At 41.0% G+C, this 13,920-nt stretch overlaps 1 protein-coding gene across 3 annotated transcripts; it reads left to right on the forward strand.

The window, feature by feature from the left end:
- Positions 1–379: 379 nt before the first annotated feature.
- On the forward strand, positions 380–12,961 carry mat2aa (methionine adenosyltransferase 2Aa). 3 transcript variants are annotated; one of them, XM_080742530.1, is made up of 9 exons: positions 380–658; positions 2,887–2,964; positions 4,174–4,296; positions 4,411–4,523; positions 5,877–6,020; positions 6,257–6,475; positions 7,786–7,968; positions 8,099–8,232; positions 9,019–12,961. In XM_080742530.1, exons 1-9 carry the CDS (start codon positions 565–567, stop codon positions 9,119–9,121), a joined length of 1,191 nt encoding a protein of 396 aa, XP_080598656.1. In that variant the 5' UTR covers positions 380–564; the 3' UTR covers positions 9,122–12,961. The 3 variants fall into 3 exon arrangements, with proteins under 3 accessions (XP_080598656.1, XP_080598657.1, XP_080598658.1); XM_080742531.1 differs by lacking the exon at positions 9,019–12,961 and having other exon boundaries at positions 8,099–8,808; XM_080742532.1 differs by lacking the exon at positions 9,019–12,961 and having other exon boundaries at positions 7,786–7,985; positions 8,099–8,226.
- The last annotated feature ends 959 nt before the right edge of the window (positions 12,962–13,920 follow it).

Raw genomic sequence — 13,920 nt, forward strand, 5'->3', positions numbered from 1 at the left:
TAGTTAGACCAGGGGTCTCCAGTCCCCTATAGAACGAGAGAACGTCTAGAACGCCTGGCGTCACTTTCCACACTACCAGTAGAAAGCCTGGTTTCTATTCCGCATTAACTAGAGTGATCCGCGCTAGAGCCCGCCTACTGTATCCGGTAACCACAACCTCACATACAATGCAAGCGCGAGTTCCGTACCAGCTCTACATCTAGACCGGATCAGCAACCTGAAATGCGAATCGACCACAGTCAATTCTAACGCGAGCCCTCCCCTTTGCATCACATGGTCTTCATTCATTGGCTAAAACGATAAAGACACGGATTTGGGACCACTCGGCCAAAACACAGGTTCTTGTATCGTCTCTTATTTAAGCTGTGTGAGTGAACCGTCAACCCTCTATTTATAAGAAACGCAATCTTTCTATCGCGTTTATGGTTTATTATCGGTAAGAGACAACCGGTTTTTGATAACTCGACAAATACATTGGAAAAGAACCACCACCGAGACTGCATTATTATCATTCTAAAAGCTAGTTTGCTATCTCGATTCTCGAGTGTTTTCAGGTCTTTTAAAATGAACGGCCAGCTGCTGAACGGTTTCCATAACTCTCTTATTGATGAAGGCTGTTTTCTCTTCACTTCTGAGTCGGTCGGAGAGGGACATCCAGGTGAGTTGATCTGGTGGTCATCATGTCAGTTCTTTCCTGGAGAGGAGAACGAGCATGTTGGGCTTTTCTCAGCAGCAGCAGCAAGGTCATGTGTGGCATCATGTTGTTTAGCCTGCCCCTGCAGCGCATGCCTTCAGTCAGTCCTATTCAACGATCTTAAAAATAGCAGTAGGCTATAATACACAAAAGCATTGTACATCTCCTTTTGTAGTTGTTGAAAGATTATGTACGTTTTCGCCTGTAATGACGACATGCCCAAAATTGGTTGACAGTGGTGTAAAAAGTAACCGACTCAAACCGAGTACATTTACTCAAGTAATTACTACAAGTAATTATTTGGGTACAATTTCGAGGTGTTAGAACTTTACTTGAGTATTTCCAATTTCCAATAATTGTACTTTTGCTCCACTACATCTCGGATCCAAATGTGTACTTTTACACTACATGTATTTGAAAACTTTTACTAGTTACCTTGCAGAATATTTCTTATCTAATTGTATGTTAACATTACAAAACGACAGTATTGATTGATTGATTGAAGACTTTATTAGAAGTTTGCATAGGAAAAGGTACAGTTTCATGACGGTACAGTTCACTGGTACAAGGTCTACTAAAAGGAGATCCATGAAAAGACTAAGCTTATTTCCACTGGAAACCATTGAAGTATCTCATATAACATTGAATGACAGACAAATAGAACACATTCTTTGACTGTTATGTAATGATATCCACAGCCTACTCACAACAATAGTACCAGGCTGTGATATCATTGATTCGTACAAATCATGCTATATTGCATCATTCAAAAAAACGTCTTCATTCGGGGGGTTGCTAATAATCAAGGCTAACCAACGCCACCACGTTCCTTCAGGCTCGGCCACGCGTGGAGCTTGTCAACGTAAAGAACGACGTCTTGCGCCGAAAACAGCTGATCTACAAGCCCACAACGCGTCGCGGGCGCAACTCGTTGTGAGCTTGATGATCTGCTACTTTTCGGCGCGCGGCACCGTTGTTATGGTAGCAATGGCTGCATTTCTGAACTGGAACATAGATAGACTAATCTTATATTTAAATAATTGGCTATGTTAAATGACCGCATAATGTGGTGGTCTAATGTAATGGAAGCGTGCAGGAGCCGGCTTGACAATATTATTTTTGTCCAGTCCAGACTTGTTAATGTTATCCTGGTGTTAGCCAGGTACAGTTACAGTAGTAGCAAACGGTTGCCACCGGTGTTGCATCATTTATTTCCCAAAGACTGATTCATGAAGAAATCAAGAATAATCTTAAGAAATTCTATAAATCTTCATGCAACCAGACTTTCGGTTGCCTCTTCAAGAATAAAATGTTGAATAACTTTCTAATAGAAATTAAACATGTATTTCAACAGACAGATATCTTGCAGTTTATGTCATTGTATCAATGCATTTAACAACACAAGACTGTAGCAGTGTTTCCCATCTACTGTCTCAACAAAATGAAATGCTCTGCTGACTGGTCCTTCACTGCTGCAACCACATCACTGTGTTTTATGGTAATCTGTATATCTGGAAGCTTACATTGGCCAAGGATTTGTTACGAAACTCGCAAGCAAAACATTCCTTTAGTCATGGAAAACTTGCAAAGATCATGAAGTTTGATAATTCTGTGTTACATTCCTTAAAGATGGATAGTTTAACAATAGTTTTGTAAATGAATCATTTGTAGCTTTTCAATATTCATTATTTAAATTTAGGCATGGCTGCAGGACGGTGTAGTCTGAAACAATAAACAAGTGACAAGTCTCAAAGTTCTTAATTACATAGTTGTTAATAGCCCGTGGCAAGTAAATAAACATTTGGGAAAGTGGAAGTTTGCGTTCAGGTTGCCCGAGGGTCAAGACAATTCCATCTTCACTTCATTAAATATCATTGGCTAGCTGCTGTTATGTTTTTCCAAGTGACTGTCGCCACTCAGCAGTTATCGATTGGATTTGCATTCATTAGGTAGCCTACATAAGCGCAGATTTTACCTATAATTTTATAATGGCCAATTCACTTTCCAGACCTTTGGGCAAGTAGAACATGACCTGTACTTGCCTGACAGGCAAGTGCCTTTGAGACCTTAGTGTCAACTGTCAACCCCTAGTAATGTATTAGTAGTCCATTTAAGAGTCCACTTGTGTTGCTCTCTCTGAATCTGTGATGTGGAAAGAGGTGCATTGAACCTTCTTTTCCTTTCCTTCACAGATAAGATTTGTGACCAAATAAGTGATGCTGTGCTTGATGCCCACCTCAAACAGGACCCTGATGCCAAAGTGGCTTGTGGTAAGGATGTGGATGTATAAGCTGAGAACGTGTTACTTCCATATGACTTTTGTGATCAGTTTTATTGCATTTGAATGAGCTAGAGTTTACTTTTTTTTTGCCTCAAGGTTTTTCTGTCAAAACCCCCCGAGGAGACTATCCTTTCGAAAGTTGGTTTCTGACAAATAAATAAAAGAATGTGCATTGTGGCTTCGAGCTGTGTGGCCTCCTCCTTCTTTATCAACTTTCTTAGTTTTTGGGCAACATTATGCACCATAAAATACACCATTTTCTGTCAAAAATCCCTGAGCAGACTATCCTTTGGAAAGTTAGTTTCTGACAAATAGAATAATTTGCATCTTGGCCTCAAGCTGTGTGGCCTGCTCCTCCTTTATCAACTTTCATAATAACCACAACTCAAATTTAGGGCTTTCTCACAGTTTTGGGCAACATTGTGTGCCATAAAAAATACATAAAATCATATTATTGTACCGTAATAATAAAACAGCAGCTTTTGTGGAAATGTGACTGATATTAATGAGAGGAGGAGCTGCTTTTAGATTGCACCTAGTTAGGCTAAAGGGGAAGGAATAAGACATTAGAACTAGCCTCCATTAGAACAGGAATAGGATGAAATATAAACAAGAGTTGATTTTGTTCCACTAATGCTAGGGAAGCCTGAAATGTATTCAAAGGTATGAGTTAGGAGGGGGGAAACTGTCCCACTGTATTTTGCTAATGTGAATAAAAAAAGTGCTTTAATGATGATGATAGCTTTGATATCTTCACTAACACCACTGATCACTAATACCAATTGTACTGACACAGGCATATGTAGCAGCCAGCCTAGCTAGAATTAAACCTAGTAAAGCACCTGCACCTAATGGATTAAGGGATAGGGTGTTTAAATCGTGTAGGTTGCAGCTTACAGAACAGCCTTTACCAAATTGTTCCAGCTTTTATTTAATGAATGAACATTCTGTATCCAAAACCTGGAAACCCTCCAATCACATTCCTGTACCGAAGGCCCTGAGTTCAAGGATTTGGGAGCCCGGAAGGGACATGTTTTGAACCTTGCAGATCAAATTTGGTTGGACAAAGATTTTTTTTTTTTTTTTCTAAAGAGAGATTTAGAAAAAACAGAGGAGATTAAAACCGAGGAGTATCATTTTAGTGTCAAAATTAAACTTATGTGTAACCACTATACTGTATATGTTTGTGTCTCCTCAGAGACTGTAGCTAAGACGGGGATGATCCTGCTGGCAGGAGAGGTCACTTCCCGGGCCAACGTCGACTACCAGAAGATTGTTAGAGAAACGATCAAGCACATTGGCTACGACGACTCTTCCAAAGGTACTATATGGACGCTTGCTTGGCAATGGCTGATGCAAAGGTGCATTCATGCAATGGCATTGTTTGACGTTTTGGGAAACATTTAGCTGAGATTTGATCTCTCTCATCCTACAGGCTTTGATTATAAGACCTGTAATGTACTGGTGGCTTTAGAGCAGCAGTCCCCTGATATTGCTCAGGGCGTCCACCTGGACCGCAAGGAGGAGGACGTGGGGGCTGGTGACCAGGTTTGAGGGCCTTAGTCTTCAACATGTGCATGTTTTTGTCTTGCATTGAGTAATAAAAGGATCTGTAATTTAATTGTGTTGGACCATTGGGGGCCAGCCTATTATAGTCAACATTCCCATTACCCATCCTTAAATTCAGCAGTCTAGGTAATTCCACAGACAAAGAACCAGGAAAATCTTTCATTAGTTCATGGGTGGCATTGATAACAGAAAAGCATCACATTGAAATGTAACATATAGATTTATGTTTTAAGAGTCCTGCTGCCATAAGGGAACAGCGATAAAGATCCTAAATGAGAAGGAAGTCGGTCAGTTCGTAATTAAACCAGACTGGTTGACGATGCAACAATAATATTCAGCATGGCAGGAAAGTATAATATTCAGCATGGCAGGAAAGTATAGTCACAGCTAATACGTTACCCTTAGTTTAAATTAAGCCAAAAATAGCAGATCTACAATCTTGTATCTTGGGTAACAACACCATTGTACAGCACTATGAATCAGCCTTCATAGTCCTTCCTATGGCTCATTAGCTGATTGGGCTGTGTGTCTTGCACAGTTGCTCAGCTCTGCGAAGAGAGACACACACACACAGTCTGCATGCTCACAACACCCATGTACTGTACATATAATCGGGGATGAAAACAACTCTTCGGTGAATGATTTGTAAATCGCCAAGACCCAAAGAGCCCATTTGTGCAGCTGCTATTTACACACCACTCTCTCCCTGTACACACTTTTTTTTTGAACAGTGTCCACTCTGCGTGGACACACAATGACCCAAGGACGTTCCCTTTTTTTGGTTGGTTGACCAACATTAATATGTTTTGACTTGAAATGACAAGCTGGCCCTGTAGAAAAGGTTATAACATTGAGGATTGAGTTTTATGTTGGCTAGCTACATACTGTACTAAGCAGCAAAAGTAGTCTCATTAGTGCTGGCATTGAGAAATGCTGATCTGTCTCAGTCAGCCAGATAGGCCTTTTTCGTGCTGACCATTTCCAGTTGCACAATATTTTACAGTTCCAAAAGAGAGGCATATTGTTGTTAATGGCCCACAAATAATGTTGAAATTCACAACATTTAACAAAACAATACACACGTCACATAGCTGGCTAGAAAGGAGGTAGTAGACTGAAGTAATGTTACTGTAAATGAGAATATGTTTTAGCTTGTAGATGTTCTATTTTCAAAGGTTTAGGGTTAGTTAAAAACCTTCTGATATGAACAAAATGGTGATGCTTGGGCTAACATGGTTAAAAATCAAATCTCAGTTCATTGTTATAGTATCTAGGGTCTGGCTTAATTTATCTTAATTGTTTGTGACTGGTCATATTGCATGTCTGTAAAAGGGTCTGATGTTTGGCTATGCCACTGATGAGACTGAGGAGTGCATGCCTCTTACCATCGTCCTGGCTCACAAGCTCAATGCCAAGATGGCGGAGCTACGGCGTAATGGAACGCTGCCATGGCTCCGACCAGACTCCAAAACTCAGGTAAGGCAAATGCATCCCTTCCTACGAATCAGTTTTTTAAAGGATCGATACCCGTCTAAACAGATGCAATTGTTTACTCTAGTCTAAACAGTCGCTTCTGCTATATATTGTACATAATCATAGGTCATTTTGCCAATAAATGTTGTTTGCCATCTGCCCAACTGAACTACTATTATTCGGTGAAATGTAATGTATTTAGTTCATGAACCCAGATCAATTGCTCTGTTGTCTCTCAGGTGACCGTTCAGTACAAACAGGACCGTGGTGCCATGCTACCAATGCGGGTGCACACCATTGTGGTGTCTGTGCAGCATGATGAGGTCATATGCCTGAATGAAATGCGCACCTCCCTGAAGGAACAAGTGGTGAAGGCTGTGGTTCCCAGCGTGTACCTCGACGATGACACCATTTACCACCTGCAGCCCAGTGGCCGTTTTGTTATTGGAGGCCCACAGGTGAGAACTGTGCCAGTTACGTATATGTCGACTACATAAGATCAATGGTTTCCTCTCACTCTTCATTGTCCTGTGTCACAATTCACCATGAAAATATATCTCCCCTTGACTGGGGACAGTGGGGAAATATTAGGCTTGTGGTCTTCTGGCAGAGGCGTTGAGCCACTCTCTTACATGAATACATAAGACTGATCTTATGACAGTAATTTAAGTACAATTGGCTGCCAAAGTGCCAGGATGCCACAAGTCTCCATAGACTTCCACGTAATTCATAGTGCACGGATCATGCACGCCCATGCATAGATCATGCACCACGTGTGTGCACGCCATTCACAGCTTTCAAACAAAAAATCTGCTTGGAAATCTGTTCAGGCATTCATGAGACTAGCCCTTACCCGTTCAAAGATATGAGCTCCAAAATGATGTGCAGTGTGTGGGTTATGGGATGTGCACTGTGCACATAGTATATGAGGGATGGAAAGTAACTTTAACTGGTGCTTGCATGATGTAGGAGCATCAATGTAAGAAACCCGTTTCGTTTAATGGCTACAGAGATACTGTTCCCCCAGCCCGCCCGCCCACCCGCCTGCACACACACCCGCCTGCCTGCACACACACACACACACACACACACACACACACACACACACACACACACACACACACACACACACACACACACACACACACACACACAGAGCTGGTTAAACATTTTGCCTCAAGCTAGATGCAGAATAGATGTGCCTCATGCTAGATGCAGAATAGATAGTAGATACACCATAAAAATGCTAATATACAGCATACGATTTGTGAAAGTGACAAACGGGCTTCACAGTTATGTCAGGTGTGTTCATATGCTAATGGTGATGCGATTTCAGATCAATTGCTCCAGCCACTGAGGAGAAACGCTGTTTCAGACAGACAGACACTCACTCACTCAGACAGACATTCGCAAAATTATAGTATAGATAGCAGCCATTATGTTTTCTTCAAATCTAAACAAACATGGCTGCCATGTTTGAAAGATGGGGTTGGTATGGGAATCAAACATGCAATTCCGCCCGAAACCCAGGCGGGCGGGGTCAGAGTACAGGAATAACTGGGGAAACTCGTGAGGGGGCAGCAAATGAGTTAAGTCTCATTGCCCAAAGCCATCATTTATATCAGTGTTTTGAGTTCTTGCCCTGAAGTATATTTCAGTGTGACACGGCCTGCATGCATATTACAATCCTTAGCCTAAGTCATAGCCTGTATATTCCAAAAACATACAGCAAAGACAATTTTTCTTAATTTCTGTTTTTTCCCCACAGGGTGATGCTGGTCTGACGGGTCGTAAGATCATTGTGGATACCTATGGGGGGTGGGGGGCCCATGGGGGAGGGGCTTTCTCTGGCAAGGACTATACTAAGGTGGACCGCTCTGCTGCCTATGCTGCCCGCTGGGTGGCCAAGTCTCTGGTGAAGGCTGGGCTCTGTAGGCGTGTTCTGGTCCAGGTGAGGAGGACCTTGGAGTAAGCCTATGTTTCCACCCGATATTTTGACTTTGTGATTCCTTCAGCACATGCATTTTCTTGTGTTCGCTTTGGCTAAATGTATCCTGTTTTGTGGATGGACTCTCCTTTAGGTAGCCTATGCCATTGGTGTTGCCCATCCACTCTCCATCTCTATCTTCCACTACGGGACCTCGCAGATGAGCGAGAGGGAGCTGCTGGACATTGTGAAGAAGAACTTTGACCTCCGTCCTGGGGTTATTGTCAGGTAACATTATGGGGTTATGAGGTTGGTGCTGTAAGTGATTTGTTTTGGTTAAAACAAAAAGTTTATTGTGTAAGCGTTCATTCCCACCGGGCATAATAAAGATAACTATAATCATCATTAACGATTATTATGTTGGTGTTCACATCAATTATGTTGGTTTTATCCTTGTGGTGTGGACACTACCTTGAGTTGAGAACGATTTCTAAAAAGATATATCTTTATAGTCATCGTGCCCAGTGGGTATGACCCTTTAAACGTTGTTCAGATGACAATCATTGCTATAGTCATCGTGCCCGGTGGGAATGACCCTTTAAACGTTCAGATGACAATCATTGCTACTAGATGTTTGTTCAGTGACATGGGTGTCCCTGTCTCTCAAACTTTTTAGTAAATAATTTCAGGAGAAAGGTCAGCTTGTCCAATTGGTATTCCATTCAGAAAATGTACCTTCTGTTTACCGTCTGTGTCTCCATTATTATTCATTGCTCCGGTTTACTTTTTTCCTCCCAATTACAAGACAGCCATGTGATTATTTTAAGACCATTTATTTAACTGGTCACATGGTGCATTCCAGCTGCCAGCAAAAAAAATAAATAAATTAACATTGAAAACCTCATGGCAGTGGACAGATAAGTTAACTAATTAATACCGTGGCAGTGAATGTCACTTGCAGCAGATTTTGAGTCCAGGCCATCCTATGCTTTTAGAAGCTGCTTTATACATGGGTTTTATGATTTGTATTTAACGTCACACACATTTGCGTTAATTCCATTCTGTGTGTCCTAGGGAGCTTGATCTGAAGAAGCCCATCTACCAGCGCACGGCAGCGTATGGTCACTTTGGCCGAGAGGCCTTTCCCTGGGAGATGCCCAAGAAGCTCAAATACTGAACCCCATTTCCAGGTGTCTCTGTAGGTGCACTGCAGAGAAACCGGCATGCCTAGTAGGAGAGTATGTTCCTCCATTTCCCCGTGCCTCTCATATAGAGATATGTCCACCCCTACCCCTCCCCCACCAGTACTGCCCTCATCCTTTAACAGAAAGCAACAGAATTTTCAGGTGCCAAAAATGGGGAATATGCCATCATCAACACATCTTTCTTTGGGCATTCGGTTTTTTTTAACCATTCTGTGTATTTTTTTCTTTTCTCGGTACGATTTACCTTTATTTCCCTTGCCCTCTATACCTAATAGTCGGGGTGGTTAAATTCAGAGGATGAATTGTATATGCAAATGTACTTTGCATATACTGTACAACAACTAAAGGGCACATGATTAGTATTAACCTTAAGTTATGGAAAATTGTATACAAAGTAGACTATAAACTTCCTAACATTAACAAGTCATATGGTAAACAGTATTTTGAAAAGCCTGACGAGACATTCCGTTGCTTTCTTTTAATGGTTTGCACTCTCCTGTAAATGCGCTCCGCTGTCTTGTTTCGCTCATTGACTTTCTTGTTTCAAAGATGCCTTGCCATCAAAGAAATGTCAGCACTGTCCCCACAACCCCCGACCCCATCTTCACCCATGTGGAGACCTTTGTGGCACAAATAGGGTTGAAGTTTGCTTTACAGTAGGTCACTGCTCATACCTAGCCCGTTTGAATATTTTGGATTTGTCTGAAAGCATGGTCTAACCCAGTTAATTTAACCGCTTTCAACCTGGCGTCCTTATTTTGGACGTGATTAATGATTATAGGCAAAATGTTTCAAAATAGTTTAAATGGCAGATATTCAAACTCACGAATGTGCAGATCGTCTATTTTCACTATTCGTCAGAGTGTATCGGGCTGAAGTGTTTCAGCAAACTCTTTACAAGGAAAATATAACGTCAAAGTCATTTTGAGATTGTGCCGTCCCTCCAGACCCAAGTTTTCTGACGTGTTACAGAGAAGTCAGAAGCTGCTAATGATCTTGTGTTTCTGCTGGGTTGCACAATCAAATCATTCTGACCTTCTAGTGCTTATTTATTTTGTTGGTTAAGATTCAGAGTGAATGTGAACCGGATGTACTTTAACCCAATGTTTCTCAAACTTTCACATTTATGGCATTTGTGTACTGTCAGAGTTACAGACTTGTATGGGTCAATTTAGAACCACAGAGTTCCTGGAATCCACTTTGAGAACCACTGCTTTAACCCATTAAGCTGAGGCTGATTCTACAAATGCCTTCTAAATCAGTTGTTCTAACGCTTGCTCAAAAATAGCAGACGTACCAGCTCGCAACGCGGTGCGAAGTGACGAGCTGTGAGCTTATATATCTGCTGCTTTTGAATAGCCAACGCAAGAAATTGAACCGATGCTTTCCCGGTTTTAATGTGTTCGTTTTCGTCCACTTCTGACCAAGGCACTCCCCCTCCTGCAGTGACAATGGCTCTGATAATACCAACGGAGAAACTCAAGCCTAATGTATGAAATTAACTGATTTCCAAGCTAGCAATAGTTGTGCAACAAAGTATACATCTGTATACTTCAGTCTCAGTCGCTCCTGGGCAGCTGCCTTTACCCTTTGACAATTTCACTTAAACACAATATAAAGGTTTTTGGCACCCTTTTGGGCCCTTATACTTACTAAAGGGTGAGGAAAGACATCTTTGAGAACCTCTGAGTTGGTCAGTTTCTTCAAGTTAAGACCATTGTATTTATCACAACAAATGTTAAGAGCTGGTCAAGACCACACCCAACAATTTCCCCATGATCAAGCACTTGGTGGCGGCAGCAAGGGAAATCTCAATATTAATAATATTAACAATAAATAATAATAATAATGACTACCATAAAAGCTTTAATGGAAAGAACCCTCGAACAGAACCTGACATCTGCCTTGACCAGTTGAGTTGGAGAGACTCAGTTGGAGCGTCTTCTGCTCTGTCCTCCCTTCACTCTGATGGCAAAATTAGAAGGGCTTTCTGATCTTTCACAAACTGCTCGCCAAGACTAGAAAACAGTATGTGAAGCGTGTACAGTCTCTTCACATTCTTTTCTTTTTTCTTTCTTTAAAAAGAAAAATCTGAACATATCTGAAATAATTTAGAGCCGTAAGGACAAAATCTTTTACCTTATTTCCATGTTTGTGCAAAGGCTGGCATTCCCTATGGTGTAAGCTTTCACAGCCTGGTGTCCGTTTTTGAGAAACATTTTTCAAATGTAGTGAAAATAGCTGATCTGCATGATCACACCACATTGGCAGGCGGCAAGTTAATTCATTTGTTGTACGACAAAGTATTTGTGGTTAAGCTGAATAATGTAAGCAGCAATGGACAGCTGTAGCCAAAAATATGCGTACAATTATATTGTTTACTGTAATTCTATGGAATTAGGATGCCATGGAAATTGTTATATTGAATTAATATAATGGGTGAATTCTGTATTTCAAACTGCACATTCACATCAAATAATTTTAGTTAGTTATTGCACAATGTTTTTCATGTACGTAGGTCTTGTGCTTTCTAAAAAATGAATGTCACATATCGAGGTTGGATCATTTGCCCATTCATGTGGAATACATAATGGGCTGGAGAATTGGTGTGTGTGCTATGCAGAGGTGGAAAAAACTAGTCCTATTTCAGGGGTTCTCAAAGTGGAGCAAGGGGCCCTCAGGGTTCCTTGAGGGGGGTCCAAAAGGACCCCTAAAGCTCTCTAACACAAGAAATGTCCTTGAAATTAAAAACGTGTGAGAACCACTGGTCTAATAACAGCATTGCTTCCACATGTCTCTAGCCGGAATTCATAAAATGAAGAAGATATTAGATATAGATTTGACACCAATCAGTGTAGTGGTTCGCAAGATTAGCCTTGGCCGGACAGACAAAAGGAAGCCAAGCTTTGGGGAACAAACACTTTTGTAGACGGCTGAGCACCTCGGTGCCACCCCCATTAAAATGTCTACTGAGAAACCTTTTATATGATTTGCCCCTAGGCATCACCTTGTGGTTCCTGGAGTGTTGTACAGAAAAACTTCAGGTCACTGCCACAGGGTGGCGCTGAAAGCATGCCCCCAGACTGAAGATGTAATGACAATCTGATGACTAGACCTCCCAAAGTGTGTGCACACCCCCCACCACCCAATATATTTGAATCCTCCCACTTGCTCACAGATGAAAGCAAATATTTGTCTGGTGTTGTACAGAGAAACCAGCCTGTTTACATGCTCTCATGTGGGCCTTTGAGGAGAAGATGGTTTTGTTTTTCCATTTTTGGAAGTGCTTTTCTGTCAGGATAGTGAAGTAAAAGTGCCTTTTCTAATGTGCTGCCCTTGCCTTCACTCTCCCATTTTGTTGCTCTCGGGCTGAAACCTTGAATCTCCATATTATTATTATTTTCTTTTGTAAATTAATGCCCCACTTCGTCGTACTACAGTATCACACACAAGTAGCAAAAATGGCAGATCTATGGCTATTTCCCTTGAAGGGAAGTCAAAGTGAAAGCAGTTCAGTCTGACTGTGCTTGACTGTTCTGGGGTTTATAAATATTGAACCAACAACCATTAACATCGTGTGACTAAACTACAGCTTGTGACTAAGTAACTCCATTGGAACACATTTTCTTTGGGTTCCAAGGTTTTTGGACATTAAAGGTTTCCACCCAACCGTGACAATTTCCACATTTCTGCACCTGTTGTAATGTCTACAGTAGCTGTGACCCTGTGTTACCTCTGAGCACCATGTCCACATCTCAAAATGTTTTTAACTTGAATTGCTGCCCTGCCTGGCCAGTATTTGAATAAATATGATAACCCTAAGGTGCAATGTCTCTTCAAATCTCATCTCATCCTCTGTGGCATCACATATTCTGTATGGCATCCACCAAGATACTTCCTCCAACCACTGCAGTTGTGTAATAATAATAATAAACAAAGTTTAACTTACAACAGGCATTCATTTATACAGCAATACAGTAGCTTTTTGGGGTGTTTTTATATATTTAAAGGTAGGGTAAGGTAAGTGATATATTTTAAATGAGTGTAAAATAGCTCTATATTCTGATGGTACTCATTGCTATAGACTAGAGTTTTTATTCAGTAACGGGAGTCTCCTTGTCTTGTTGGTAAACAAATCTGATTTTCACGTCGGGATACCAATTTCATAAAACATAAGGATACAGGATAAACAAGTGAAATTGGAAGTGATGCCACAAATAAATTAGAAGATACAATTTTAGTATCAGAATATAATGCTTTCACTAAATATATAATATCACTTACACTACCTTTAATTAGTTACTACATGTTAATTAGTGCCTACATGTTACTGGCTTAAAAGCAACCCTGTACAACCATTAGGTCTGTTCACCTCCACCACTCAATGTTGAGGAGCCAATTCTTTTTTTTACTTTTTTGTTGGCGACAAAAGTAACACATTTCAAACTGCCCTCAACAGGAAATGCTGTTCTTCATTCTTAGCAAATAACACTTATGTTTCTACTGTTGCAAGTGAATATAATTTAGATGTTAAAAAGTGTGAATATCTTGGGGTTTCTCCATTATGCAAAGGTTCTAGAAGGCAATCTAGGCATAATGCACTGTAGGTGTTTGTGGTCTAGTACAGTGGTTCTCAACCTTTTCAGGCCGCGACCCCCAAAATAATCATATTTTAACAGGGACCCCCCCGCTGTAGATTAGCTATTTTCACAATTTCTGCCTCTAATATTTGACAATTTGGCCAATGTTTAATTTGTCATTTTAGAGGTAT

Source organism: Nannobrachium achirus (genome assembly GCF_963921795.1).
Source record: "Nannobrachium achirus genome assembly, chromosome: 15".
Taxonomy (NCBI): domain Eukaryota; kingdom Metazoa; phylum Chordata; class Actinopteri; order Myctophiformes; family Myctophidae; genus Nannobrachium; species Nannobrachium achirus.

What these genes read in the sequence shown, in the direction of transcription:
- mat2aa (XM_080742530.1), top strand. Translation starts at nt 565, where the DNA reads ATGAACGGCCAGCTGCTGAACGGTTTCCATAACTCTCTTATTGATGAA. An exon ending in GGTCGGAGAGGGACATCCAG is followed by an intron (nt 659 to 2,886) that starts GTGAGTTGATCT and finishes TTTCCTTCACAG; the next exon opens with ATAAGATTTGTGACCAAATA. An exon ending in CTACGACGACTCTTCCAAAG is followed by an intron (nt 4,297 to 4,410) that starts GTACTATATGGA and finishes CTCATCCTACAG; the next exon opens with GCTTTGATTATAAGACCTGT.